We start from the raw sequence: 27,307 nt of genomic DNA on the forward strand, positions 1-27,307 counted from the left end.
TTGGGTACGAGAAAGGTTTCTATGAATATTTGATACCCTTTTCTTCTTTTTGTGGAGAGATAGAAAGGAGGGGGGAGCTCCTTTACATTTTCCAGCATAATTGGAAAACTGTTAAAGTATATGGATCTAAATTTGGCATGGGAAGATATTTGAATACGAGAAATGTCTCTGTGATATTTTGAGAACCCTCTGATCTTCCTGTGGAGAAATTTTAAGGTGGGAGGGTGCACTCATATAAATTTTTACATAACTCGAGAATTTATCCAGTAAATAGAAGTAAATTTCGCTTGGTAGGTTATTTGAGTAGTTACGAACAATGTTTCTATGAATATTTGGTACTATTGCCTCCTTCCAGTGGGGAGATTTGAAGGGGAGAAGCGGGCTCCGTTACAATTTTTCGCATAACTCGAGAACTAATTGAGAAAATGGAAACAAATTTGATATGGGAGGGCATTTGGAGTCGATGAGTGGTAATATGCTTATTCGAAACTTGTTTCTCCTTCAATTGGGGATGAAGTTAGGAAAGAGGCGTGCTCACATAAAATTGTTTTAATCGATTTTGGTTGATGTTTTTTGGTGGAAATTAAGTCAAATCCAAACAACTTCTTTACGTTTCGGCTTACTGTTATGTTTCGGCCATCTTCAGAAAATCTGTATTTCATAAAAATTAAAAAAATAGAATATAATACAAAAAATTGTTAGAATGAAAGTTTTACACAATTTTCCGCCACTTTTATCTACACTAGAAGCACTTACAATTGTTTTGCCGTGTGCTTTCCTAACGGCTGTCTAACTTACTTTGAGTCAGATTTTGAACCGCTTCTAGTAGCTTGCGTTTTGTGTTCTTGGTGACGTCGTGCAGTCGGTTGTTGTCGTCGTCGTATTTGGCGTCGTCGTTTTTGAATTCTTTCTTGAGAACTGTGGCGTCACTCTTAGTTTTTTGACGACCCCAAACACGACGACAACAACCGACTGCACGACGTCACCAAGAACACAAAACGCAAGCTACTAGGAGTGGTTTAAAATCTGACTTAAAGAAAGTTAGACAGCCGTTAGGAAAGCACACGGCAAAACAATTGTAAGTGCTTCTAGTGTAGATAAAAGTGACGGAAAATTGTGTAAAACTTTCATTCTAACAATTTTTTGTATTATATTCTATTTTTTAATTTTTATGAAATACAGTTTTTCTGAAGGTGGCCGAAACAAAACAGTGAGCCGAAACGTAAAGAAGTTGTTTAAATTTGACTTAATTTTCACCGAAAAATATCAACTAAAATTGATAATAACAATAAGCGGTGATCGAAAATCGTCCCCATAAAATTGTCAAACTTATCAAACAAATGGAACCAAATATGACATGGGAAATCATTTGGGTACGAGAAATGCTTCCATGATTATTTGAAACACCATATTTTTTTTTCCAGTGAGTATATAAGAAATGGGGAGGGGGTCCAATACAATTTTCTTTGTTTAGAAGTAATCAACCAAAAAAATCAAATTTGACCTGGGAAGGTATTAGAGTACAAAATATTTTTCTATGGAATTTGCCTCTACTTTGTTGATGTATCGCTTAAAATTTATCAACCAATGCACTGGACCAAATTCTACGAAATGAATATCTTTGAGTTACTGGAAGAAGTGTGCTCAAATTTGTAGGATAATGTTTCATCATAAGATCGATAACACTAGAGATACGCTTCTTAGTGTTTGTTGCATACTAGCGCCATACGAAAAAAAAAACGAGATAGGAGGAAGTGTTCATTAATGCGCATATTGGGTAACATGCGCATTAGGCCGCAAAAAATGACCTTTTGCTCCCATATGTTATTCCAATGCCATTCTCGTACCAAGCATCAGTGCAAAATTGGAAAAGATTTGGTTGATTCCTGAGTTAGCGCAACGCGTTTTAATTTTTGTATGGAATTTGTATGGAAAACGAAATTTTTGCACATTAAATCATCTAGAAAATTCATTAAGCTTGAAATGAAGTTGGTCTTTGATTTTTTTTTATTTTGGCTATTCTAAAGCTTCATTTTTTGCAAAAAGACAAAAAGTTAAGAATTTCGAGAAAAATGTTATAACCATTTCAAAACAAAATATCTGAATCCTATGAATTGTTTTAAAATATGGCAGACTTTGCTTGCTAGAGCTTTTAATAACTTCACGAAATGTTTTTGCTAAGGTTATACAAATCAATAAATTTCCTAGCTTTGCAAAGCAGTTTTCGATTTTGTTTATTTTCATCCTACGGTTACACAGCTTTCAAATAAGCAGTCAAAAACGCGAAAATAAAAAAAAAATGAAAAGAAAAATTTAATAACATCGAAAATCTTTTCTGGGGCACGAGTTAGATTTATACTTTGTTGACATGAATTATACTACAAGAATCAAGGCATATTTTTCATTCAAATTTATATTTTTTGGAACTTTCAATACATCTCTGGTGATTTTTTAAAAGAAAATTTTGTTTTCTTGTGCAAATTTACATACAAAAGGACGGGATGGGTCGTTTCTAAAATTTTTAATGAATTTTCTGGCAGAAAAAAATAATAGGAAAATAAGATTTGGGAGGTCTAAAAATCATACAAAGCTTGCAGCGGTCTAATGCGCATAAAGCTTAGTTCTTTTAGAAATGGGACAGTTACGAATGCGTGTATCTCAAAAACCATTCGTTTGATCGAAAAACTTTGTATGGAAAAAATGAAGGTAATCTTATGATAATTCATGAAAAAATTTGAAAAAAATCATTTATTGTTTTTTGTAAGAAAAATCTCTACTTTATTCTTGGTGTCTCTCATCGACCGGCGCACACTTTTTTCAGCCATGATATTGTTCAATTTTTTCAACTTTTACTTCGTCCAATCTTTATTCTAGGTGGCTGCATCCTCCTCCTTCAATTTCTACTACTTTTCGGTCCAATACTTCTCTTTTAAAAGAAACTAATGGCAATTTAGTGGAAAAATCTGTTTTAAAATTACCAAAACTTGATTACTTTTGAGCCACTTAAAAGGGTTTTTCATGGAACTTCTGCAGGCAAAATCTGTCAGTAACGAAGTAAAACCATCATGAGATTAATATTAAAGTATTATCGGTTAGTATAGATCGTAGGTTGCGAAGGGTACATACCAGATTACTCTTTTTAGGCTTAAAAAGCAGTAAAAACAATGTTTTCGTTTTAGAAATGGTTGTTTTTTTCATAGTACCAGAATCTTGGAAAATCATTATATTTTAATCAAAATAACCAGTAAACACATACTGTAATATGCTAGAGACCTTACCACGAGCAGATAAGTTTTAGAACTCAAACTCTAGAATTTATTTGATATAAGGTTTTTCACAAGTTTTGTCGTCCTTCAGAAATTACCTGTCCCATTGCCTCAGAACCAGCTAATTAGCTTACAAACTCTGGAGCTAGCAAAAAATTGTTGTTTGAAGTTAGGTTTGAATGACTCATAATTAGGCAACTCTGTCAGTTTATCAGAGAAAAAAAAATTTCAAATTTCACCGATCTACACTAAGTTCTTGAATTAAAAGTTAAAAATTCTGATCTGAGACTTGTTTTCCCTGATGACCCATAACCGTAGTTATCGATCATGTGCTTCACTACAATGGTTGATTTGAACATTGTGGACATTTTGAAAGTGTTTGTATACTTTTCCACCACTCACACACACAAATTTTTTGAATAATCAACGATTATGTCAGCTATCAATTTGATAACGATGGTTTTTGAAGGAAAATGTGCAAAATATTTTTTTTCTTTATCTCTTGCATCGTAAATATCTCAAAAAAGCACGAATATAAAATTTAAAAAAAAATAGGTCGGCAAGTAATTTTTACAGGCAACAAAATGCAGTCAAAATTTTTAATGTACGATTACTAGTAAACGAGATATTAGCAAAAGAAAGTGTCCCATTTCTAAAAGAACTACGCTTTACAGCTGATTGACGAAATGGCTGATAGATCAACATATCTCATCAGTGCAGTTTGAGGGAAATCCACTTTTGAGACATTGCATGAAATTTTTTTTATTGTTAAACAAAGTCAAAAATTAATTACAAATTCAAAAAATATCCTAAGGCGTTTTGAATATATTGAGTTTTAATACTCGTGAGTACAGAATCTGTAAACGAAAATGTTAGGAGTTTTTTCAAAATTTATTTGGAAATCTTAAATTAAACTCCTAAACTTTGGACCTTGGATGAGGAGGTGTCTCCAGAGGGCGGGGATGAAAAAACATTATGCGAAATAACAGTGTTATGTTTGCTGATTACAAAATCGACATTTTGTGCCAGAACCTGGAAGAATCCATGTTAAAACCGGGACTGGAGGACAATTACATTTTTTGGTTAACAAAAAAGAGACCTTACAAAAAAGTAGGCAATGCGTGTACAGTAGACTGCCCCAAATGACCCGACTTTTGAAAAAGTTATACGCTGCAGGCTAAAATTGATCTTGGGTCTAGTACTAGATCTCATGCCAAATTTGGACCAGATCAGACCACGGGAAGGGGTCGCTCAACGAGCCTGAAGTTTGTATGGTTTTTCGTCAATAACTTTTGTCTCCTTCGACCCCTATTTCTTTCAAAAACGGGTTTTATTAAAGCCTAAACTATGACAAATATTTCATCCGAAGGTTTCATTTCAATTAAAGCTAAGATAAAAAAGTTATTAAGCTTCAAAAATTGGCTAACTTTTTTAAGGGTGATATTCATCACTGTTTTAATGAGGCGACTAAATGTCCGACCAGAACACTCAATGTGAAATACATGCCGTTTCGTCAAATATTGATCGATTTTAACCATTGATGTTGCGCTCGATTGCAATTTTTGATGTTTTTTTTAAATATTTGAATTTGGATGCTATTCACTTGATAGTTCGGAAAGAAGTAAGGGCGGAAAATGCTTGACAATTTTAAAGAAAAATTGCATAACCACAGGGGCTTAGGAACATGACTGGACGATTACGATGCCAATAGAAAAACTAGTTTTTCATCAATAACTTTGGTTTCCGTCGGCCGATTTCTTTCAAAAACAATTTTTCTAAAAGCCTAAATTATGATGAATATTTCATCCGAGGACTGCATTTCGATAAGAGTTGTTAGATTGTTTGGCTTCAAAAAAGGTCTAACTTTTATACGGTTTTATTCATTACTGTTAATGAGGCGTCGATATGTTCGACTGCCCCGACTCATTGACAGTGATGAATACCATCCTTTAAGAAAACCCGTTTTTTGAAAGAAATCGGCCAACAAGAACCGAAGTTATTGATGAAAACAGGTTTTTCATGTTTCTTCCGAGCAAAATGTCTCAAAATATCATACAAACTTCAAGCTCGTTGAGCAACTCCTTCCCGTGATCCGATCTGGCCCAAATTTGGCATGAGATCTTGTGGACCAAGGCTTAATGATGCCAATAAAATGATAATTTTTCGAAAAGAGATCCTTTACATTTTTCTCACGTTTTTATTATATAAGCTGTAGCTTTCTTTTGATAGAGAATGAGGGTGAATCATTTTAGTGGCATCACAAATCGTCCAGTCATGTTCCTAAGCCCCTGTTGTTATGCAATTTTTCTTTTAAATTGTCAAGCATTTTTCCGCCCTTACTTCTTTCCGAACTATCAAGTGAATATCATCCAAACAATCCAAACATCCAACATCAATGGTTAAAATCGATCATTATTTTTCAAAACGGCATGTATTTCACATTGAGTGTTCTGGTCGGACATTTAGTCGCCTCATTAAAACAGTGATGAATATCACCCTTAAAAAAGTTAGCAAATTTTTTAAGCTTAAAAACTTTTTTATCTTAGCTTTAATCGAAATGAAACCTTCGGATGAAATATTTGTCATAATTTAGGCTTTAATAAAACCCGTTTTTGAAAGAAATCGGTCTAAGGAGACAACAGTAATTGACGAAAAACTGATTTTTCATGTTCCTCTCGAACAAAATGTCTCGAAATCCCATACAAACTTCAGGCTCGTTGAGCGACCCCTTCCCGTGGTCCGATCTGGCCCAAATTTGGCATGAGATCTTGTACTTGGCCCAGGATCAATTTGAGCCTGCAGCGTATGACATTTCACAGGTTTTAAATTTCCCATACAAATTTGAGGCAGTCTAGTGTACAGTAAGTAATGAAGGTCAAAGAGATAAGTTTTAAGTTATGGTTGCATTTGTTTATAGCATAAAAGCCATGAAGTGATTTTTTCGGGTGATATCCTCGAAACATTAAATTTAGTAAACTTATGGCTTCTGGGTTGAAAAAATAACTTTAAATATAAGAAGATGTTGATGAGTTGAAAACATCGTGATGCAAGGACATCACGTTTGGTGGCAATTCGATTCTAAAGATCCTTTTCTAAAAATCTGACTTCCTATCAATGCTGTGTTAATTAATCACATTCTTAACCCTCGGCCCATGATAAAATTTAAATAAATGAAAAAGATTCAGAACCCACCTTTCAGTTTATCATCACAGTAATCCCCACAGGGACAGCACAACTCGCTGACCGTCGAGGGCCCGTGTCCGTTTTCGCTATTTCCGGTCGGCACCGGAGGCACCACCAGTTGAATGCCGTTTTCCGGTATGCTGCCCAAGCTCTCGGCCGAAACATTGCAGGACAGCGACGATGTGGGCCGGCGGGTGGTCAAACTATTGCACGAGGCCATCAGTTCCGGGGCCAACCGATTGGCCGAAGTGCATCGTGGAACGGATACCGTGTTCTCTGTACGCCTGGAACGAAGCAGATAATTTAATTTTCCTCTAGCAGTGTTGGTAAATGCGATCAAACAAATGGCTAATTGCAATTAAGAAGAGGGACTCGCCTGAATATCTCGCTGGACGACAGGGACAGAGACTTGGCCTTTGATCCCTGCAAATCACCCTGGACAACTTCACAGGGCTGTCGTCGGTTCAGATTATCCACGGACGTTGACTTTCCCATAATTTTGGCTAAAAATTTGTGGGTGTGTGAGTGGATTGGCTTCCCTGCCGAGAGATGCCCTTCGCTATTGAATGGACTGCAACGATTCCGGGTCCGAGTACATTTGGCCCCGAACAATCGTTCCCGGAGCTTTCCATCGCCCCCCTCCGTCAGATTGAAGGCTTCCGTAATTGATTGATAAACCTGTTCGGCCAGCAAGGAACGGCCCACGGTATACTTCTCACGACAAATGGCGCATTTTTCGGACCGAACCCGGCATCGAGAGCACACCAGGTGCCCATTTTGGCATTGGAATACCGGCGGAGGAATCGTATCGAAACAAACCGGACACTCCAGGGCAGCCACTATGGTTTGCATGCTGGCCGACAGACGTTCCAGGTTGATCGGCATTGGACCGCAGCAAAGCGATTCCGGATTGCAGGTCGGTTCCATTCCGGTGCTCCACAGCAGCAACGTTACGATGTCCGACTTTGACTTGACCAGATTGGCCACCTCGGCTATGCGCATTCCGAGGACATCCTCGTTGTTTACCTGGACAGGATGCAAGAGTGAGGCAATAATCAAAATATTCCTTCGAGCTTTTAATTAAATGGACAAACGATATGAACTATATGTGACTAGTCTTAATGTAGTAATCAATCCTTCTAACAATTTAGCTTAATGGAGCAGTCAGAAACATTCGTGTTTTGTAATCCCTTGTTTTGAACCTAAGCATAATTAATTATATCTACTTTATGAATTATAGAAACCCCTATGACACATTCTAGAGTCGAAATTTTCAAATAACTCCATCAGCTAAAACTTTTAGTTCATCTTGAAGAGATTGAAAATCAATACGTTCGAAAACGTAGGGGAGAGTGGGGATACTTGATCTCCTTTTCTTATTTTCACCATATCTTTTTGGAAAAATTTAGCAACTCGCCGTCTTTGACAACTTCAAGTTTATATGCTCCAAAAATTAGAACGATACTTGAACCCGTTGATGAACTAGAAGCATTTTCGTGGGAGTAAAAAAATTGCGATTTTTATGAAGTTAGGGGAGACTTGATTCCCTATTGAAGGAGACTTGATCTTTTATTCAGGAAGCCCTAATCCTTGTATAAAAATCAAACAAAACCCCAAGATAGAATGTTAATTGACTATTTTGGTCATGTTTGTTCTCATTTCACAATTTATAGCAGACATAAGAAGAAAATTCTATAACTTTGTCTCAACGCTATTAACATTGCATACTTAAAGGCGCAATTTTTTTAATTAGGAGAAAATTAATTATTTTTGCTCTTTTCTTCAGACAATTATTTGATAAATATTAGTTTTTGGATAAATATTAGTAATTTCGTAATTAGCAATCATAACGATCTATTCAGAAGAAGAATATGCCGTTTGGAAGGGGGATCAATTATACCCAACTCTAGGGGATCAATTGTACCCATAATCAACATTTTAGAAAACTTTTTTGAAAAAAGTTGAGAGTTTTCCATTGCTTTGAAAATATGGCCTTATGAAGTTCATTTTACGCTCGAACGATTGATACATTGGAACAAATATTTTTTCATCATTTTCCCATGTAACGAACATTTTAAAACGATGAAAAAAGATCTTCAAGTTACATTTTGTGAAATTTTTCAAACAAAGTTCAATTACTCAAACAATTATTTTGTTAAAAAATTTTAAACTACAAGCATTGTTATTTTGCTCATTTTGGCACATTTTTCTAAAACATTTGATCTTTGTAAGACATTCCAGTTTCGAGATATAGCTAAGGAATCAACTATCCCCAGGGATCAAGTATCCTCATTCTCCGCTATAGTTTTTACATTTTTTAATCCAGGTACCTTCAACCCTCATCCGTTCCTGAAATTTTTACCCGGTGTGGTCTCTAGAGTGTCAATTTGAAACTCATGACTGAAACCAATATATCTCTCTTGTTTCACAAATTTATTTTTCAAAATTTATAGTTTTGAAAATCGCGTGATGCAACTCAAATATGATTGTTAGACATCATTGACCTACAACAACACTTCAGTTTTCCGTTATTCAAAGTCTTAAAAATCCGAAAAACACGCTCAGGAAAACAGATAAGCTATGGAATGCTCGAAAATTATTTCCCTTAGTTTACAAGCATGCTGAAATTAGAAGCTATACATTGCAGTAATCATTCATTTTTAAGATGACCACAAAAAATGTTAAAAAGTGCTGTAAAAACCGTACTTTTCAATCAATTAACCGTCAAAATTGCTCAAGTCACACCAGATAAATTTTGAAAAGAAGATTGATAAGTAATTTGGCACATTTTAAATTTTTGGATTGTCAAAATAAGAAATACAGAGGTTTTTACGAATTTTTCGAAACCAGCTGTATTTCTAACTTTTTGTCAATTAGCTATTTCACAGATTTTTTGTACTTTAATTTAACTTTGCACTGGATTTTGAGTACATTTTTTCCACATTTCCAGTGAAGAGTAATAAAAGGGGGGGGGGGGGGGAGGGGGCTGCCATACAATTTTTCTTGCAGAACTCGATAAGTATTCGAGCAAATGGAACAAAATTGACATGGTGAGATATTTGAATGTGGGAAAAGGTTCTATGGTTGTTTGAGACCCCTTCCTACTTTGATTGAGAGATTACAAAGAGGGGAAGGGGCCATACTCAATAACCGATCAAGCCAGGGGAATCAAATATAGAACACGAGGGTATTTGGGTACGCGAAATGTTCCCAAGATGGTTTGCATTAATTATTTTGCTAATCTGGAGGAATGATCGAGAAAATGAAACTAAATATGGCATGGGAGCATATTTGGATAACGAAAAAGACTCCATGATATTTTCTCAGCGGCAAAATTCAAGACAAAGAACATTTTTGAAAATTTATGTCAAAAGTGAACTAAATCGAATTATGCGGACATGAATTTAACGGATTGGATTACATATCTGCATTGCAATGAAATTAAACCGAAATAACTTTCCGGAGAAGCTAAATTCAAAATTATGGCAGATTGAGCAGCGGTTAATCGCCTACAAGTTTCCTCTGGATGTATCCCAGGCCCTCTTGGCGTAGTAATGTACGGTTTATTGTGAGATCTTTCCATTTCATTTAGGTTTATATCAAAGGAGTGTTGAATATTTTTGTAAGTTTAAGCTACATCGCTTCATAATCAAGCCATAGTATTCTTATAAAGCGTTCGGCGAATGAGGGGCCGTTCACTAATTACGTAAGCAAGATTTTGGAAATTTTAAACCCTCCCTCCCCTCCTGGTAAGAAAAAGTAAGATTTTTCAAAACCCCCCCTCCCCCCTGGTAAGATCTTACTTTTTTTATTCTTTGAAAAATTTACACGTGTTTTTCCAAAAATAGCTTGAAAATATTAAAAGTGTGACATCTATGCTTCAAAGCATGGATTTCAAAGTAAAACTTTTTTTTTTGTCTTTATTTAAGAGGTTTTCAGCCACAGGCTGGTTCACCTCTGGAAAGTAAAACTTAATAACTGCATAAGAAGAGCACAATTTATACAAAACAACAGATGAAATGTCATAAACGATTGTAAAAAATATTATTTAAGACATAGCATGTTCGGGGTAACAATAATCTTCAATAAATTTTCCTTATCGAATAAACAATATACTTAAAACAAAATCCGATTGAAAATAGAGTGAAAGATCACCTTAGCTCAAGGTGCCATAAAAAATTGTAATGTTTTTGACCTGAAAATTGAAAAATCTAAAAAAAAAAACATTCTATACTACTAGAACTGGTGAAAAAATGTTTAACGACAATTACGTCAACTAACCGAAAAGCTCAGAATCATTTCAGCGGTAAGCAATAGAACTTTAATATTTTTTGGTAATTTGTTGGTAAAATTTAGAGTTGGTAGTGTATCTCTGAAAAAACTGTCTAGAAATTCATTATTTAAAGCGCCTTGTATTGATTTTTCAAAAAAAAAAACTATGAAGTCATTTTCGAAATATGTTGGATTTAAATCATGGTATCACAACGCGCCACTTTCCTTTTTGTTATGATTGTTATGAAAAAAAGCGAAAATTGAGACGCTCTTTATAGTGATGTGATTTAGTGTTTTTGGTGGCTTGTTGGTTTGAATTGATTCTCTATGAATTTTATATAACCAGCGTTATTTTTATATAATTCGAAGATAAATAACAAAACATAAAAAATAACCAACAGATAGGTAGTGAGAAAAATAAAAATTAAACCTGAGTATTATGGTTTTATATGGCTGTGACGAATTATCAATGTAACATTTCTTACGGAAGATTTTTGGAAACCCCCCCTACCCCCCTAGTAAGAGATCGTAAGCAAATGTGAAACTCCCCCACCCTCCCTATGTGCTTACGTAATTAGTGAACGGCCCCTTACCATATTTGTGCAATGTATCGAAACGCTTATGTAATTACATCACTAGAATCGGTATGAAATAAACTTTTTGTTAAATATAACTTTATTTAGTTGTATTTTACTGCAAGAAAATTTGAAAAAAATGCAAACTTAACAAAAGTTAACAAAAAAAGCAACTTTGAAAATTTGTCAAAAATTCTGTCAACTTTTCAATCCTCTTTTCAAAATTTATCTGGTGTGATTGAAAAAATTTTGACGGTTTGTTGATTGAAAAGTACGGTTTTCAAACCATTTTTTTACATTTTTTTGTGATCATAAAATAAAAAAAAATTGTAATGTGCATCATATTACTTCTAACTTCAGCTATCTTATAAACTAAGTGAAGTTTTTTTCAAGCATTCCGTAGCTAATCTACATTTAGTACAGTTTTCTTAGACTTTGAATAACGGGTAACTGAAATGTTGTACATAGGTGAATAGTGTCTGTCAATAATATTAGAGTTACATCACGCGGTTTCCAAAACTATAAATTATGTAAAAATCGGTTGAGAAACAAGAGAGATATAGCGGTTTTAAGCGAGGAGTGTTAAACTGACACTCAAGGACTGATTAGAGAGTTTTTTTTGGGCTTTCGGGGTGCGTGTCCATAAAAAATGTTATGATGCAATATGAAAAAAATGTATTGAGGGTCCTCGAAAAAATCGTTTTATTTTAATGCACCCGAATAAAGTTACAAGCCGTCAAACTAGTGTCATATTGACACTCAAGAAATTGATAAGGGTTAAAACAAGGTGTGTACATATTCAGGAGGTGTTACCGAATATCGAATTCCCGATTCAGCCATTTTGGCTATGTAGGCTATGCAACTATGCGGAACTCATGAAGTTTGTTTACCAACAAACCACCGAAAAGCTGAGCTAAAAATATACAAACTCGCTCACTCCTCGCCTGCTTACTGTGAAAGTCGGAGAACCTAGTGTATCAAAAGACCTTGGGTTAAAACAAATGTCAAAAATGGTGAAGTAGCTTTGATAATAAACATTTTTATTAATCACCTCTAGGACGTAAAACTGATCAAATTCAATTTCCTTTAATGTAGGTACATGGTTCAGTAGTTTGATAGATGTACAAAAATGTTGCCATTGATGGGATATCACTTTTTAAAGCCACTTGAATACTCTTCTCTCACATCTTATTCTCACGTTTCCCTCTTCATCAACTTTTCTCGTTCCTTCGTTGAAATTTTACTTTAAATTCAAATTTATATTTTACTGAGATTAATTTAAATTTTATTTTCGATAAACAAAAATCAAGAATGACGTAAAAAAGTGGAATAACCAAAAAAATTTATTGTTCTCTCTATTATGTGTTGTAAGTCTACTTGGTTGAAAAATTATACTGAATCAAAGCAACCGGAAAATTCCCTTTAATTCAACCACGGTGCCGTGTTCGTTCATATCCATACGCACCTGAGCATGAAAATATTGTGAAACTATTCTAAAGAACAAGCATAAAAAAAAAGATTTTTTTATATTTCATTGAGAACCATTCGGATGTTTTGAATATTGTGATTCATTCATCTTAAAATTAACTTGACCAGAATTAGTTTTCCAAGATTCACATATATACATATTGCGGTAGAAATTTCTATATCCGCACACATTTTTGAGGTATATTCTCATCAGGAATTGAATTTCAGAAAAAAATTAAACCAACTCAATTCCTTCCTCAATAACTAAGTAAATTGAAAATGAACCTTTTTGGGGTGGATATGCGTTTGAGTGCACTTCATTTTTTACAAAGAAAATTTCGAAATTAATGATCAAAAAACAAAAATAGTATATAACGTTGACTGGTTGCAGTACTTGTTATCAAAAAAGAGTCTAAAATTTGATTTCTCTATAGATCAATTGTATTCAAGGCTGCCGAAATCACAGAAAAATCTGTATTATCACAGAATTTTGAGCAAAATTTTGTCACAGAATCTGTGTCACAGATCACAGAATTTTTAAAATTTTCACAGAATTCACAGATTTTTTAAATTTTGTGCAGATTTCCAACATTTAATTTTTTTTGTCATTATCAACTTTTTATTTCTGACTTGAATTGTTTTTTTTTTCAATTTAAACTGTGAGAAATTCCCAATGTGTTGATGTTTGACATGATTTCCCTATGAACTTCAAAGAAAAAGCGTCACAGAGAACTGTCACAGAATATTAAGTTCAAATCACAGAATTCGAAATTTTTTTTGTCAAAAACACAGAATTTTTTTTCGGCAACAATGATTGAATGGATTATCTTACAATTTTGAGTTTTTTGCTCTTGTCGACTACAAATTTGTAAATCTTCAAGTTCCTTCGTACATGTTTGCAGCTCATGGACTGATTCAAACGTCTGATTATCACTTTAGATTTAAAATAGTATTCAGAGCTTGATTATGACCTGGTCATCCCGAAGAATGATTATTTCTCTTGAGAAAACTTTTCAAATTCTTTTGGGCACTGAATCTTGGTACAATTTAGCAGAAAGATAAAGTCAACATCCATAAAATACTCTATAAAGGAGGTCGTACGATATCATTTATTTTAGTAATATTCAATTCCTGATGAGAATAAGCCTAAAAAATGTGTGTGCGGTGGTAGGAATTTTTCAACTGTATATCCTTCAAGTTTCATAAAGACATCGCGAATTATAGAAAGGATGTTACAAAAATAATTAAAAAAAAATAATGTAATGTAAAGCATCTCCGGAAAATCCAAATCCTATGCACTGAAATAATTTCAAAAATGAAAATTAAAACACCGATTTATTACACTTGAGAAGCGATTGTGGCATTTCTTACAGCCTGTAAATTATAAACAAAGAGATAGATAAATTAATAAACAAATGATTGATTTTTAAATTCTGATTTATGATTAAAGAATATCGAACATAAATCTAAAATCAATTTAAGAATTAAGATGGGATTTTATAGGATAAAAGAATTATGAAATAATCATTATTTTCATACAAATAACATGATTGTACATAATTGGAAATTTTTGAATGACTGAACTCTGGAATATTTCGTATGATCCCGTTTTTATGACATTATAATCTCATTCCTCTTTTTGGAGTCACAGCGTATGGTAACTTTAAACGTCTACGTCTCGGTGGTCAATTTTGTCAATTTTGTCAATTTTGTCAATTTTGTCAATTTTGTCAATTTTGTCAATTTTGTCAGTTTTGTCAATTTTGTCAATTTTGTCAATTTTGTCATTTTTGTCAATTTTGTCAATTTTGTCAATTTTGTCAATTTTGTCAATTTTGTCAATTCTGTCAATTTTGTCAATTTTGTCAATTGTGTCAATTTTGTCAATTTTGTAATTTTGTCAATTTTGTCAATTTTGTCAATTTTGTCAATATTGTCAATTTAGTCAATTTTGGATTTTTTTGGATTTTTCAATTTTGTTAAATTCTTGTCAATTTTGTCAATAAATTGTCATTTTTGTCATTAACATGCACCATGACGTGACAAAGTTTTAATAATTTCATCTTTGAAAATAAACTCACGCTTCGAAGAAGATAAGTTCTCAAATATTCATGAATAACAGTATTAATTCTGTAAACAAGCTGTTAGTTATACGCGGAACGAGTTTACTGCTTCATTAGTACGTGAAAATGTTGACGAAACAACCAACCCAGCCAAAGCAAAGCAAAAACATAGTTCTGTGTTTTTATTTCGCTTACCTCTAACACACAGTCTCCGGCCTTCAATCCGGTCACTTCAGCTACCGATTCGCCATCAACGCCGCTAACCTGGCCCGGAAAAGTCCCGATGTTGTGATGAGCGATGAACATGAATGAACGCAAGAACGAAAAAAAAAAACAAAAATAAACGTTTAAAATACTCAATCGAATCCAGTTTCGTGCGGATAGAAACATGTGTTAACTTTTTATGCTGAACTGGCTGGACCAGTTCATGGGTTTATCGAAATATGTTGATTATATTTTATTTATAAGGAAGCAATATCACATTTCGTTCTGGAAGCACTTCAAAGGACATCATTATTTCCTTTGTTCCGTAAGGCTGGAATTTCAAATTCTTTTTTTGTTAACCCCCTCTTGAGTTTAAATTAAACAAAATAAGGATTTTGATTTAATTGGCAAATAATTTCACGGAATTCACCATACAGCTAGATAGCTAAATTTAGCTGGGAAACATGCTCTTATATGGTCCTCCTAAGAGTATCACGTGAAAAAACGAGTGTACTCGTTGCAAATAAGGGTATTCTACAAATTCCAAGAATTAAAAATTAATCCTGTAAAAGCATATTTTTCCACATGAGTGGCGTGTGGACTACTTATAAACTTTCCCTCTATGTGGATTGTTGTGGTTCAGAATTTTTTTTTGACTCTTACTTTTCAGTGATTTAGTGATTTGAGATACCCTTATTTATGCTTAAAAATGAAGTTTTATCTATGGTACCGTTATTTGCCATAAAAAGTTAGACTAATAAAATTTTCAACGTTTTTAAAAATGTACTGCCTCTTAAATGGTAAAACAGGCAGCTATAAAAGTGCGGGGCATTTAGCGAAATAATATTGAAAAAGAAAAAATCATTTTATTCAACTAAATATACAAGCAAGAATTTAAAGACACAATTGCTTTGATAAATATGAACTATTCTAGGACGATGATCTAGAATAAGGATACGGAATCCATTATCAGGAAGAAGATCCATGATCAGGTTCAAAATCACTTTTGGGATTAGAATCATGAACGTGTTTCGCCACACAGTCATGATGAGGTTGAACATCATGTTCGGAAAAAGATTTGGGATCAGATATTTATCCTACTATATAGTTAAAGTGATAAGTTTAAAGAAGCTACTCAGTTACTCTACAAATCCAACATTACTCTTAAGTTTAATCCTTATTTATTTCATCATACAGGATCTATAAATAAGTATCTCCAAAACGATTAAACAAACCCTTGTTCAGATACTTTTAACTAAGTTATAAAAGAACATTCTTTTCGAAAGAATGTAAAAAAAATAAAACAAGCACTAACATAAACAGCAATATATTTTTCAGCGCAAAATTTCATGTGCAGTACATGTCCTCAATTTGGGGTAAGGATTTTCTTATTTGTCTCAACTTTCCTTAGATCACAGCCAATCTGGAGGGGTTAAGTTTAACTAACATTCATTTACTCAAACAATTTAAAAAAAAGAACATAGCTTTTAATCACATAAACTGATAACAATTTATCAGAAGACTTTGGAATCTGCTCAAATTTGGCAATAATTTTTGGAAAGCTGCATGAAATACAATCGCAGAATATCTTGCTGCGATCTGAGAAAAGTTGAGATTAGCTTATCCTGTCCTCTAGATTAGCCTAGGCCTGTCCTCAAGAAAAATGCTGTCTCTGTTGTACTATTTTGTAAACTTGAAAGTTTTTAATTAGTTCCAACGGGCGTTCAAAAGCAACTTCGTATTATAGAAACTTTGAAGTAGATTTAAAGGCTAAAATCTACTTTTTTCGAACTTCAACACGTGTTTGCATAAATAAACACATCGTTACTTGGGAAACAACTATATGAAGTACACATAAAGTTCCGGAAGAACTTTTTAACAGCTTGAAAGTGGGAATTAAGTAGAAATAAAGAAACTGAAAGTCGTTTTAAAGAAAATCATCACATCAAGTAAAATCGTTGCCTACTCATGATGTTTATATAGGGCAACAAGTAAGGATCTCAACTTTCAAGCGGTGAGCTCGGGTTCGAGGCTTGGTAAGAACATATTTTTTAAATGTAATGTGAGTTAATAACAAATATAGTTGATTAATATGAATCAAAGTAGCAGACTTGAAAAGGCAATTGAAGGAGCGGAAGAGTAATTTTTTCGATTTTTTTATGCTGCTATAAAGTGGATTTTGAAGCTGGTTAGAAGTTGTTTGACGATTTATGCGAACTTTTTGTCAACTTTAAAGTTCGTTTAACTACTTAAAAATTGAGCTGAAAAGAAGTTATATTAGCATACTCGATTAAGCTGATCAAACTTGATAGAGGAATGTTATCCGAACTTTTGGTTGCTTGGGAAGATGGCGGCTTCAGCTGCACTTTAAAATGCTGTAAATAATTGAAAATAGCATGAAACCCCCAAAATATGGGTATTGGGTGAAAGCGCTGAACGAGTAAAGTTAGAATTTCCTTTTTCACTCTTCTCTGAAATGCTGTAAGTGACTGAAAATCGCATAAAAAACCACAATACAGAACCCGCACAGTGGTTCAAATCCCCAGAAAGCCAGAAAAAAGTCCATTTTTCAAGTCATCCCCAGAAAGTCGGAAAAAAGTCTATTTTTCAAGTCAGCGACAACCAAATTTTTTATGTTGGAATCGAATTTCCAATATTCTTGGAACGTTATGAAGTATTTAGATATTTTCTAGGACCTTTTATACACCTTCTATGAAACAGACATGAACGACAACTTTAACACTAGAATTAAAAATAGGATTTTTTATTCTTAACCCAAAAGAACTTAAGAAAAGCAAATGACCCATTCCAAGCACCCCTCAACAGGAGAACCGATTTTTATTTTTCATTATCCAAAAATAAATTACATAGCGTTAGAAAGGTTATTTCTTCAGTGTCATTTTCCATTAAAAGATTTTCAGCTACCTTTTTATAGAATTGAGTATGTTAACGTTGAAATTTAAAAATTTTAGTATGAAATTAATTTGATTTTTGCAAATATTCATTATTTATAACATAACTTTGTCGATAATCTAGCTATGTCAAAAAAAATTATTGCAAAATGATGGAAGAAAAGCCATCTTTTAACCATGATATAAGATAAATAACAGGCACTGCAGGTTTACGCTCTAGGATCGTAAATAAAGGTATCTATTTTGAAGCGTTGTGACGTCACGAAAATTCTACTGTTTTTAAACTTATGATTTACTGAAATTTCACATATTGTCGAAAATTGGAGATCTCTTCAGACCTTTTGAGTGGAGTTTAATGCAATTTTTAGATTGAAAATCGGTTCAGCAGGTTCTGAGTTGCACCAGGGTAAAGAATGCGTTGTGACGTCATGAAAATTTATTTACATTTTTTCGAAAACGTTTAAGACTTTTTACTTCATCAACTTACTATTTCTTCAATACAAGTTCATCACAATAAACGAATTTTTTATCAAGTTTTTAAAGAAAATATTTTTTTTACATTAATTCAGTTGTTTTTAAACATTTCTAATGAAACAGCGCTTAAAAACGCTTGATTCAAGAAGAAACAAATTATCAAACAAATGAAATCCTCATCGATTTTGTAAAAAAAATATTTGTGAATCATAAAGCAGGTAGTTATCTGTAATTTGAATAAAAATCTTGCAAAAGATCAAGTTCTTCATATATCTATGTTAGAATGAAAAACACCGCTAGTAGCTTCTATTTCTTTCTGGCATTATGTTCAAACTAAATAAGTTCCATGAAATAAATGTAATGAGATTCAAAAAATCTTTGAACATGATAAACTTAATAGATTAACTTTTTTCATAAGATTTTCATAGAAAATTAATTAATAAAATTAATTAAATTATTTTAATAAAAAACTGCCCTTATTGAAATTTCCTCCTCAAAGATCTAGAAAATCCAAATCGAACCCCGTGTTCACATAAAATCTCACAAAAGAGACTTTGAACTGAATTACAAAATTAAATAAATTCAAATATGTACAAGGTCTCATTCAAATTTGGGTCAGATAATTCTAAGGAAAGGGATTGCGCAACGGACCTGAAGTTTGTATGGAATTATGTAGATGATATTCGGCATGATAAAAAACCGTTTTCGTCAATACTTTAGGTCTGTATCAACCAATTTGTCTTTTAATTTGAGTATTTTAAAGCTTTGATTATGACAATATTTCATCTGAGGAACGCGTTTTGAATAGAGTTATCATAAAACAGCTATAACGTTCAAAATAAGCGTCGATTACCGATCAATCAGGTATTTATTGTATTTGACCAAATCAGAAGCTAATTTTTGAAACTCAAAATCCTTTTTAACTAAACCATTGTCGAAATGGGATCTTGAGATAAACTATTTATCATAATGAAAGTTTTGTGAATGACTATAATTAAAACAAATCAGCCGATAGGGACTACAGAAATTGGTGCATAACTTGGTTTTCATGTCCTTCAAAACCCAATTTCTCATAATTCCATACAAATTTTAGGCTCATTGTGCCCTCTATTTCCGTGGGTCAATCCCCAAATTTGGCACTGGACTTTGTGTTAGGCCTACGATCTATTTAGGCTTGCAACTTATAAGATTTTTATTAGATGGCTGATTTAGGCACTCTAGTGTCGATTAACTATCTTTGAAAAGATCGAAGGCTTTGAAATTATCATTTATTTTTCCTTTCCTTTGCAATTAAAGATTAAACATATTCAGAAACACATTTCAACGCTTTTACGAATAAATATTTCCTAGTTTTAGTGTTGTGCTTAATAATATTCACATGATCGCACAAAAAAACATCGAATAAAATTGATGTGAGCAGTGTTGCAAACCTTATCTGCTTATATGGGCCTTTGAGATTTAATTCCTTTTAATTTTTGGGAATAAATGGATCGATTTCATCACCAAATCACATTATTTATTAAGTTTTTAAGCATTTTAAATAAATTAAGCATTCATTTAAAGATTTTACTTTGATTTATTTCATGTAGCTAACCATGAAATTTCGTGACGTCACAACGCTTTGCAAAACCCTACTTAAAAAAAATGGTGCGTTGTGACGTCACGAAACTGAATCGCTCTAAAATAAATTGAAATCCAAATTTGAAAAAATCAAAAACAGTGATTTGTTGGTTGTAATGAATCGATACTTTCCTGATATTTTCATAAATTTTGATTAAATAGAAGAGCAGAAAAATGCGGCATTGTAAAAAAAACTGAAAAGTGGAAAAAGAGGCGCGTTGTGACGTCACGATTCCTTTTGCTTATATTTTGTTAAGTTTTTATTCTATACAAATACTTTTCGTTTCAAATTGTAGAGAATTAAATTTTGACCTTATAATGTACAATTTTTACCAATGTGCGATATGACCTGTAAAACTTACATGCAATATACCAAAAAATTGTTTTGCAAACGTTGTGACGTCACGCTGGAATGGGTCATATAAATCTTTAACAAATTTAAATGTTTACACCGAAGTGATAAACATTTAACACGTTCGTCGCCACGTCACCCATATATGGGTGACGGCTCTCTTAAGCAAGGTTGCCGCTCAGTTCTGCCACGCGTTGTAAATCTGAAGCTCTCTCGCTTTACTTTCATGCTCTGAGATTTTTTTTGGGCGACGAACGTGTTAAAACGCTACACTCCGACGGCAACAAGCTGGATTCCGATCCGGGCGATCATGTGTGGACCACATCACAACGCTACAAATAATACTGGAACAAATCAACGAATTCCAGGACTCTCTTCTGCTGGTGTTCGTTGATTTCGAAAAAGCATTTGACCGACTGAACCACGAAAACATCTGAACGGCTTTAAGGCCACGAGGAGTCCCAGAGAAACTAGTTCATGTCATCGAAGCACAGTGCGAGGCATTTTTGTGCAAGGTCACGCCGGTGTCTTGTCCGAACCTATCCCGGTAACTGCTGGAGTGAGACAAGGATGTATTATGTCACCGCTGCTTTTTCTCATCGTTATGGATGAGATCTTGACTGGATCGATTGACTGTAGACCAAACCGAGGATTGCCGTGGAATCCTTCATCAATTGAGCAACTGAACGACCTTGACCTGGCAGACGATATTGTTTTGCTCGCCCAAACACAACAAGACATGCAGAGCAAACTCGACGACCTCACCGAAAGCTCCAAAGCAGCTAGCATGTCTCAAAGTCAATGTCGGAAAGACCAAGTCGATGGAAATCAACACAGAAAATCGTTCCAATTTCGTGGTAGCTGGACAGCAGGTTGAGACAGTAGAGTGCTTCCAGTATCTTGATAGCCAGATTACGCCCGATGGTGGTACCAAGAAACCCGGATCAGAAAAGCCCGATTTGCGTTTGCGAGTCTCCGAAACATCTGGCGCTCACGCCAGATCTCTCTACGAACTAAGATCCGAATCTTCAGCTCAAACGTCAAATTCGTATTGCTGTATGGGTGCGAAAATTGGTGCACATATGCGGTAACGACGCGAAAACTGCAAGTATTTGTAAACCGCTGCCTGCGGAACATCATCCGCGCTTGGTGGCCTGGCAACTGGATCTCGAATGAGGAACTGCATCGCCGGTGTCATCAAAGGGCGCTAGAAATCGAGATTCGGGAACGTAAGTGGAGATGGATTGGGCACACGCTGCGAAGAGATGAAAACGAGATTTGCAGAGAGGCGCTTGACTGGAATCCAGAAGAGCATCGAAGAAGAGGCAGGCCCAAAAGCTCGTGGCGGCGAAGTCTAGCCGCTGAAATCCGCACAGTTGACGAGAACCTTGGCTGGCAGCAAGTGAAGACGCTGGCTCCGGATCGCCAGCAGTGGAGATCTTTTATTTCAGCCCTATGCGTCGGTCAATCGGCGCCGGACCCTTAGGTAGGTAGGTATACTAAAGTGACCTAATGTTATTCACAGTTTGGAGATGAAAAACGTCCTCAATATCATGAACTAATAAAGTTTCCCGTGATTGAAAACCCAAAATAAGATGATAAAAAACTTTCAATTTACTCTATTTATTTTTTGTGAGCAAAAGTAAAGCTTGCGCTGCCAATCGCCGTGGTAAATTATACACAGTTAGATAGGTGAAAGCTTCATAAAAAACATATTTTGAAATCAGCTGCTAGTTTTTGCTATATTTTGAATTCGATGTCTTTGAGTGGAACGCTATTGGTTTAAAAATGCAAATTTTAAAGTATTTTTACAAAGTAAACCGAGCATTTTTTGCTTCGATACATATGCAAATTCACCATAAAACATCAGTTTTAAGATTTATCCAACTAACTAATTTAGGAGCCCTTACTTAAATTCAAAAAATATATTCATAATTAATTGACGTTGCTGGTGAACTGGAAACAAAACATAGACTTCTGACAATCTAGTACTTCACTTTTTTTTTGTTGGAAGTCTTTCGGAAGTCGGAAGTCCAGACTTCCGAAGTAAAATTTAGTGCTGGCGCGTTAATATCATGATAGACATAACAGAATGGCAAAAAAAAAAATTATAAACAATAAAAACAACAAAAAAAAGCGTTAGAAACATGATATAAAAAATAAAAAATAAATGACTTTAAATGATTGGATATTGTCTAAAAATAAAAAAAAATTGTTTTTATGTAGGTAGTACTCAGAGAAAACAAAGCTCAATAAAAAAATCGTTCGATTTGAGCATCATGCGATTTTTAGCGATTAACAGCATTTAAAAGAAATCGGAAGCTGCCATCTTGGATTTCAAGATTACGTCTGGTAGCAAAACTCGGTTTCTCTAAGGGTGCTTAATCGGAATAGCGCACGGCATCCTTTCAAATAAACGAATTTCAAATCAAATCGGTTTCTCTAGGATTAATCCTTTACCCAATACCCATATTGTGGAGATTTCAAGTCATCTAAAGCATTTTAAAGTTCAGCGAATGTCGCAATCTTCGATTTCAAGATTGCGTCATTTAACCAAATTCGACTTTCGCTTTGAAATAATACCCATATTGTGGGGGTTTAATGCGATTATCAGTCTTTTACAGTATTTTAAAGTTGAGCGGCAACCGTCATCTTGGCTTTCAAGATGGCGTCGGACAGCGAAATTCGAATTCGAATCGTGTAGCCCTTTCACCCGATACCCCGTATTGTGGATGTATCATGAGATTTTCAGTTATTTACAGCTTTGAAAAAAATAGCGAAAGCCGCCATCTTGGATTTCAAAATGGCGTCAGATAGCGAAGTTCGACTTCTACTCTTTCCGCCTTTTAACCGAATACCAATATTTTTGAGGTTTCATGCGATTTTCACTTATTAACAACATTTCAAAGTTCAGCGGAAGCCGCCACCTTGGTTTTTAAGATGGCGTCATACAACGAAATTCGACTTCAACTCATGGTGTATTCCACGGGTATTCACAACCAATCCCTTTTTATTAAAAAAAGTCTGTGCTCATTTACTGTACTAACGATTAACAACTCAGATTTGAGGAACTCACCCTCATCGTGTAATTGGTTGACTTACAAGAAAAACGTCAAATTATAGCTTATTATATGGCTATCATAAAACCATTATAAAACTAATTAGCCAGTCATATGACTATAATAAAGATATTAAGCATTGAATTGACTAACGCCATGTTGGTTGCAAAATCGAAGGGCACAAAATAACGCCATGTTGATAGTTTCACAATGCAATGATTTGAAAAAAAATTTTTTAGGCCTATTTTTCATCGATTCCATCATGATTCACCATCAGATTTGACGACGCGCATTTGTTTTAAGATATTATTTCATACACATTTTACCTACAATCTTTATTGGCAGTAGAAAACATGCTTATAGTATGGTTAAAACATTGGGGGTTTGGCTATTAACTTTATCAGATCATATCCCAATAATGCAATTATCATTCATCGACCATCATGGTCGAAAAAAATAAAAAAAATAAAAACTTCAAGAACTCACAGAATCGAAAAAACCCAAAATTGCTAACATGTTTAATAAAAGCTTTATAAAACCTTTGGTTTCCAAAAGCATCATGATTTTATCGAGATTTAAAAATTGGTCAAAAAGACGTTTCAAGGATAATGCCAAATAGACAGATTTTAGCTTTTTTAGAGTTATGGTGATGTTATAGTTATATTTTTGAGCATTTTTTTTTCCTGTAGGGGAGAGCCCACTGCGACCAGTAGTTGATCTATTGTGGTGTTTACCCCGCGTTACTATATGCTGTCAGGTTCACCTGCACTATTGATTGGAGTGACAGTTGATTGCTGACTAAGCATTTTATCCCAATCGGGTATAATATCAAAGATGTATGATATAACCTTTTTAGGGCTGATATGCAACCATATGTCTTGTGCGCTTATTAACTTTGCCCCAAGTACACGCTCTCTCCTATTTAGGAGGGCGCAGCAGTTGCATAGAAGATGCTCTGCAGTTTCTTTTTCGAACCCGCAGAACCGACAGTCATCGTTCAGAATTATGTTTATCCTTTTGAGATGCTGTTTTGTTGGACAATGTCCGGTCAAGAGACCTGTGTAAGTACTTAATTCGTGCTTACTTAAGTTCAACATGTTTTTTGAGAGTCGTGCGCTTGGTTCAATGAATCTTTCTGCCTGAGTTGCTCCCTCCGCTGTTTTCCAGTTGGAAACAATAGTGGTGCTTTCCCAGTTCTTGAGCTCCATAGTCAAGGCACATCTCGATACTCCGCAGAAAGGTTCAGGTCCAATCAACAGTCCCTGAGATCCTTCCCTAGCTAGTTGGTCTGCTTCTTCGTTCCCTAGGATACCGCAGTGGCCTGGTACCCAGAATAAAGATACTCTGTTCCTTATGGCCAGGTTTCTTAGTGCAACTATACACTCCCAAACTAGTTTGGAGTAACATGTGAACGTACTTAGTGCTCGGAGAGCAGCCTGGCTGTCAGAGAACATGCAGATACTTGTGTACCTGTATCCCCTTTTCAAACAGGCTAAAGTGCATTCTAGAATTGCTTGAATTTCAGCTTGGAATACTGTTGGCCAGTTTCCCATAGGAATTGAGATCCTGAGTCTAGGTCCGAAAACCCCTGCCCCAGTTCTATTATCCATTTTTGACCCATCAGTGAAGAATAGGATCGATCTGGGAGGAACCGCAGGTCCACCTGACTCCCACACGTCCCTATCATTGATAGTTACATTGTATGGTATGTCTAGGTTGAAAATGGGCTCCATCCAGTCATCATTTTTCACAATAAGTGAGTTTAATTTAAATTTCTTTAGGATTTTGAGGTGTCCTGTAAGATCTCCTGCAGCAGAATATTTAGTAGTGCATTTAGAGCCTCATTCGGTGTGCTTCGCTTTGCGCCAGTTATAGCTAGCGTTGCTAGTCTTTGGAGCTTCGCTAGTTTTTTCTGGGCCGTAATTTGCATAGTTTTGGTCCACCATACTAAGGAGGCATAAGAGATTTTGGGTCTTATAATAGCTGCAAATATCCAGTAGATAATTTTCGGCTGTAGTCCCCATTTTTTCCCTACTCCTTTGAGGCAGACCCATAGAGCTGTTGTAGCCTTAGCGATTACATGCTCTATCTGTGGGTTCCATGATAGCTTTGGGTCTAGTACTATGCCTAAATATTTCACTTGTGATTCGAGGTTTAACACTTCCCCATCTAATGTTAGAGGTTTTAGTGTAATTTTTCGTCTCCTAGTGAATGCTATCACAGTAGTTTTGGAAGGGTTTATGTTTAGTCCCTCTTCCCTGCACCAAAATAGTGAGTAGTTTAGTGCAGTTTGCATTCTATTAGACAGCACATCCTCATGTTTCCCCCGAACTATAATAACTACGTCGTCTGCAAAGCCAATAACTTTGAATCCCATGGATACAAGTTTGTTTAGGAGGTCATCCACTATCAAGGACCACAACAACGGTGATAGAACCCCGCCTTGGGGACATCCCTTCGTTGGTGTGGCTTTGATTGTAAGTCCTCCCAAGCTTGCATAAATGGTTCTGTTTATTAGCATCGCACTAGTCCAGTTAACAATTGCAGCATATAAATGATTGATCTCAAAGAGAACTTGTTTTTATACTCAATAAAAATATTTAAGTTTTTACACTTATTAAAAAAAATTGTGTAGGCCTTCATACTCTTGCTAGTGGCCGATCGCTTTGCAGAAGTCGGATGTATTGTTTATAATAAACCCTGGAAACATCCTGTAAATATTCTCTCAGAAACAGCAAATCAAACTTGTCTTGGAATACGTACTTCAACAAACATTGTTTACATATTTTCTTTAAAGCAGTCCGTTTAAACTTGAAAGGAAAAAATGTGCAAATTTTTCAATGCGACCGCCCACTAGCACCATAACTAAAAAACAACTTCTGAGTTGTAGAGTAAAATGTAGTGGGCGTCGCTCTTCTTTTAAAGGTAACATAAACTGGGTCAAGGTGCTTCTCTTACGTGAAATGAGTATCCATTCTAAAAAATGAATTTTCGTTTGAGGATCAAATGTTAATCTATTGAATGTTATATGCATAATAAAATGTCCTTCAAAACACTGGAGACGATTGTCATTCATGTGTATTATCGATGTGAGCTCAACACTTGTTGAAAGGGATTTTTCTTCCTCAATTTTCGTTCATCTTCGACAGGTATGAATCAGTTTGGCCTTGTCAATCAACGAACATGGTACAGGTGCCAACCGGTTGAACAATATCAAACAAGCGATAAGTCGTGCAATCCTCCACGCTGCTGGACCGATCAATCAGTAAATAATCTGCTTCCATCAAAAGCACCCGATCAATTCACACTTCAAAAATATTTGCTTCACTTGTTCTAACCGGACAGTTTATCTTCTTGAAAAAATCCTCTCACATCTCGGACACACTTTCAATGATTGACGATTGACCTTCACAGAATTTAAAAGCCTCCCAAAAATGGAGCGAAAAAACTGACCCACGGATACGGATCCCACTTGCTGCGGGACAGATGAAATCCACAGGATCCGTCCGGTTGTTTTGGGATGTGCAGAATCCTGACAGAAGGATTGTAGTGATCCTCGGCCGATGAGCTGGAGGGCTGAACCGATCGATGCTGCGTTTCTGTGCTCTTCTGTGCGGATCCGCTTCCGTTCAGTTTGGAGAGCGAGGCCGAAGATTTCATTACGGTCGTTTCCACCATTCTGGCGTCAATATAAACGACGATGACCTACGCGATCCCCCGACAAGGACACACAACCGAGGGTCCTGCCAACTCAATTCAAGACACTCATTCACCTACAGACACAATTATTCCGCGCGACGTCGCGTCGTTCTTGTTTCAATCCGTTCGATTACGCGTCTCAGATATGACTAAAATTGCCA

General features: G+C 35.0%; 1 protein-coding gene across 1 annotated transcript in view; it reads right to left on the reverse strand.

Annotated features, from left to right (window-relative positions):
- The window catches only part of LOC129740674 (uncharacterized), a 32,188-nt gene extending 4,881 nt beyond the window's left edge, over window positions 1–27,307 (reverse strand). Inside the window, exons 1-4 of the mRNA XM_055732417.1 lie at window positions 26,901–27,307; window positions 15,022–15,090; window positions 6,826–7,475; window positions 6,459–6,733 (exon numbers count right to left, since the gene is read on the reverse strand). Coding sequence (XP_055588392.1) covers window positions 6,459–6,733; window positions 6,826–7,475; window positions 15,022–15,090; window positions 26,901–27,125 — 1,219 coding nt within the window. The 5' untranslated portion in view covers window positions 27,126–27,307. The remainder of the gene's footprint in view (window positions 1–6,458; window positions 6,734–6,825; window positions 7,476–15,021; window positions 15,091–26,900) is intronic.

Source organism: Uranotaenia lowii, chromosome 1, assembly GCF_029784155.1.
Source record: "Uranotaenia lowii strain MFRU-FL chromosome 1, ASM2978415v1, whole genome shotgun sequence".
Lineage (NCBI taxonomy): Eukaryota > Metazoa > Arthropoda > Insecta > Diptera > Culicidae > Uranotaenia > Uranotaenia lowii.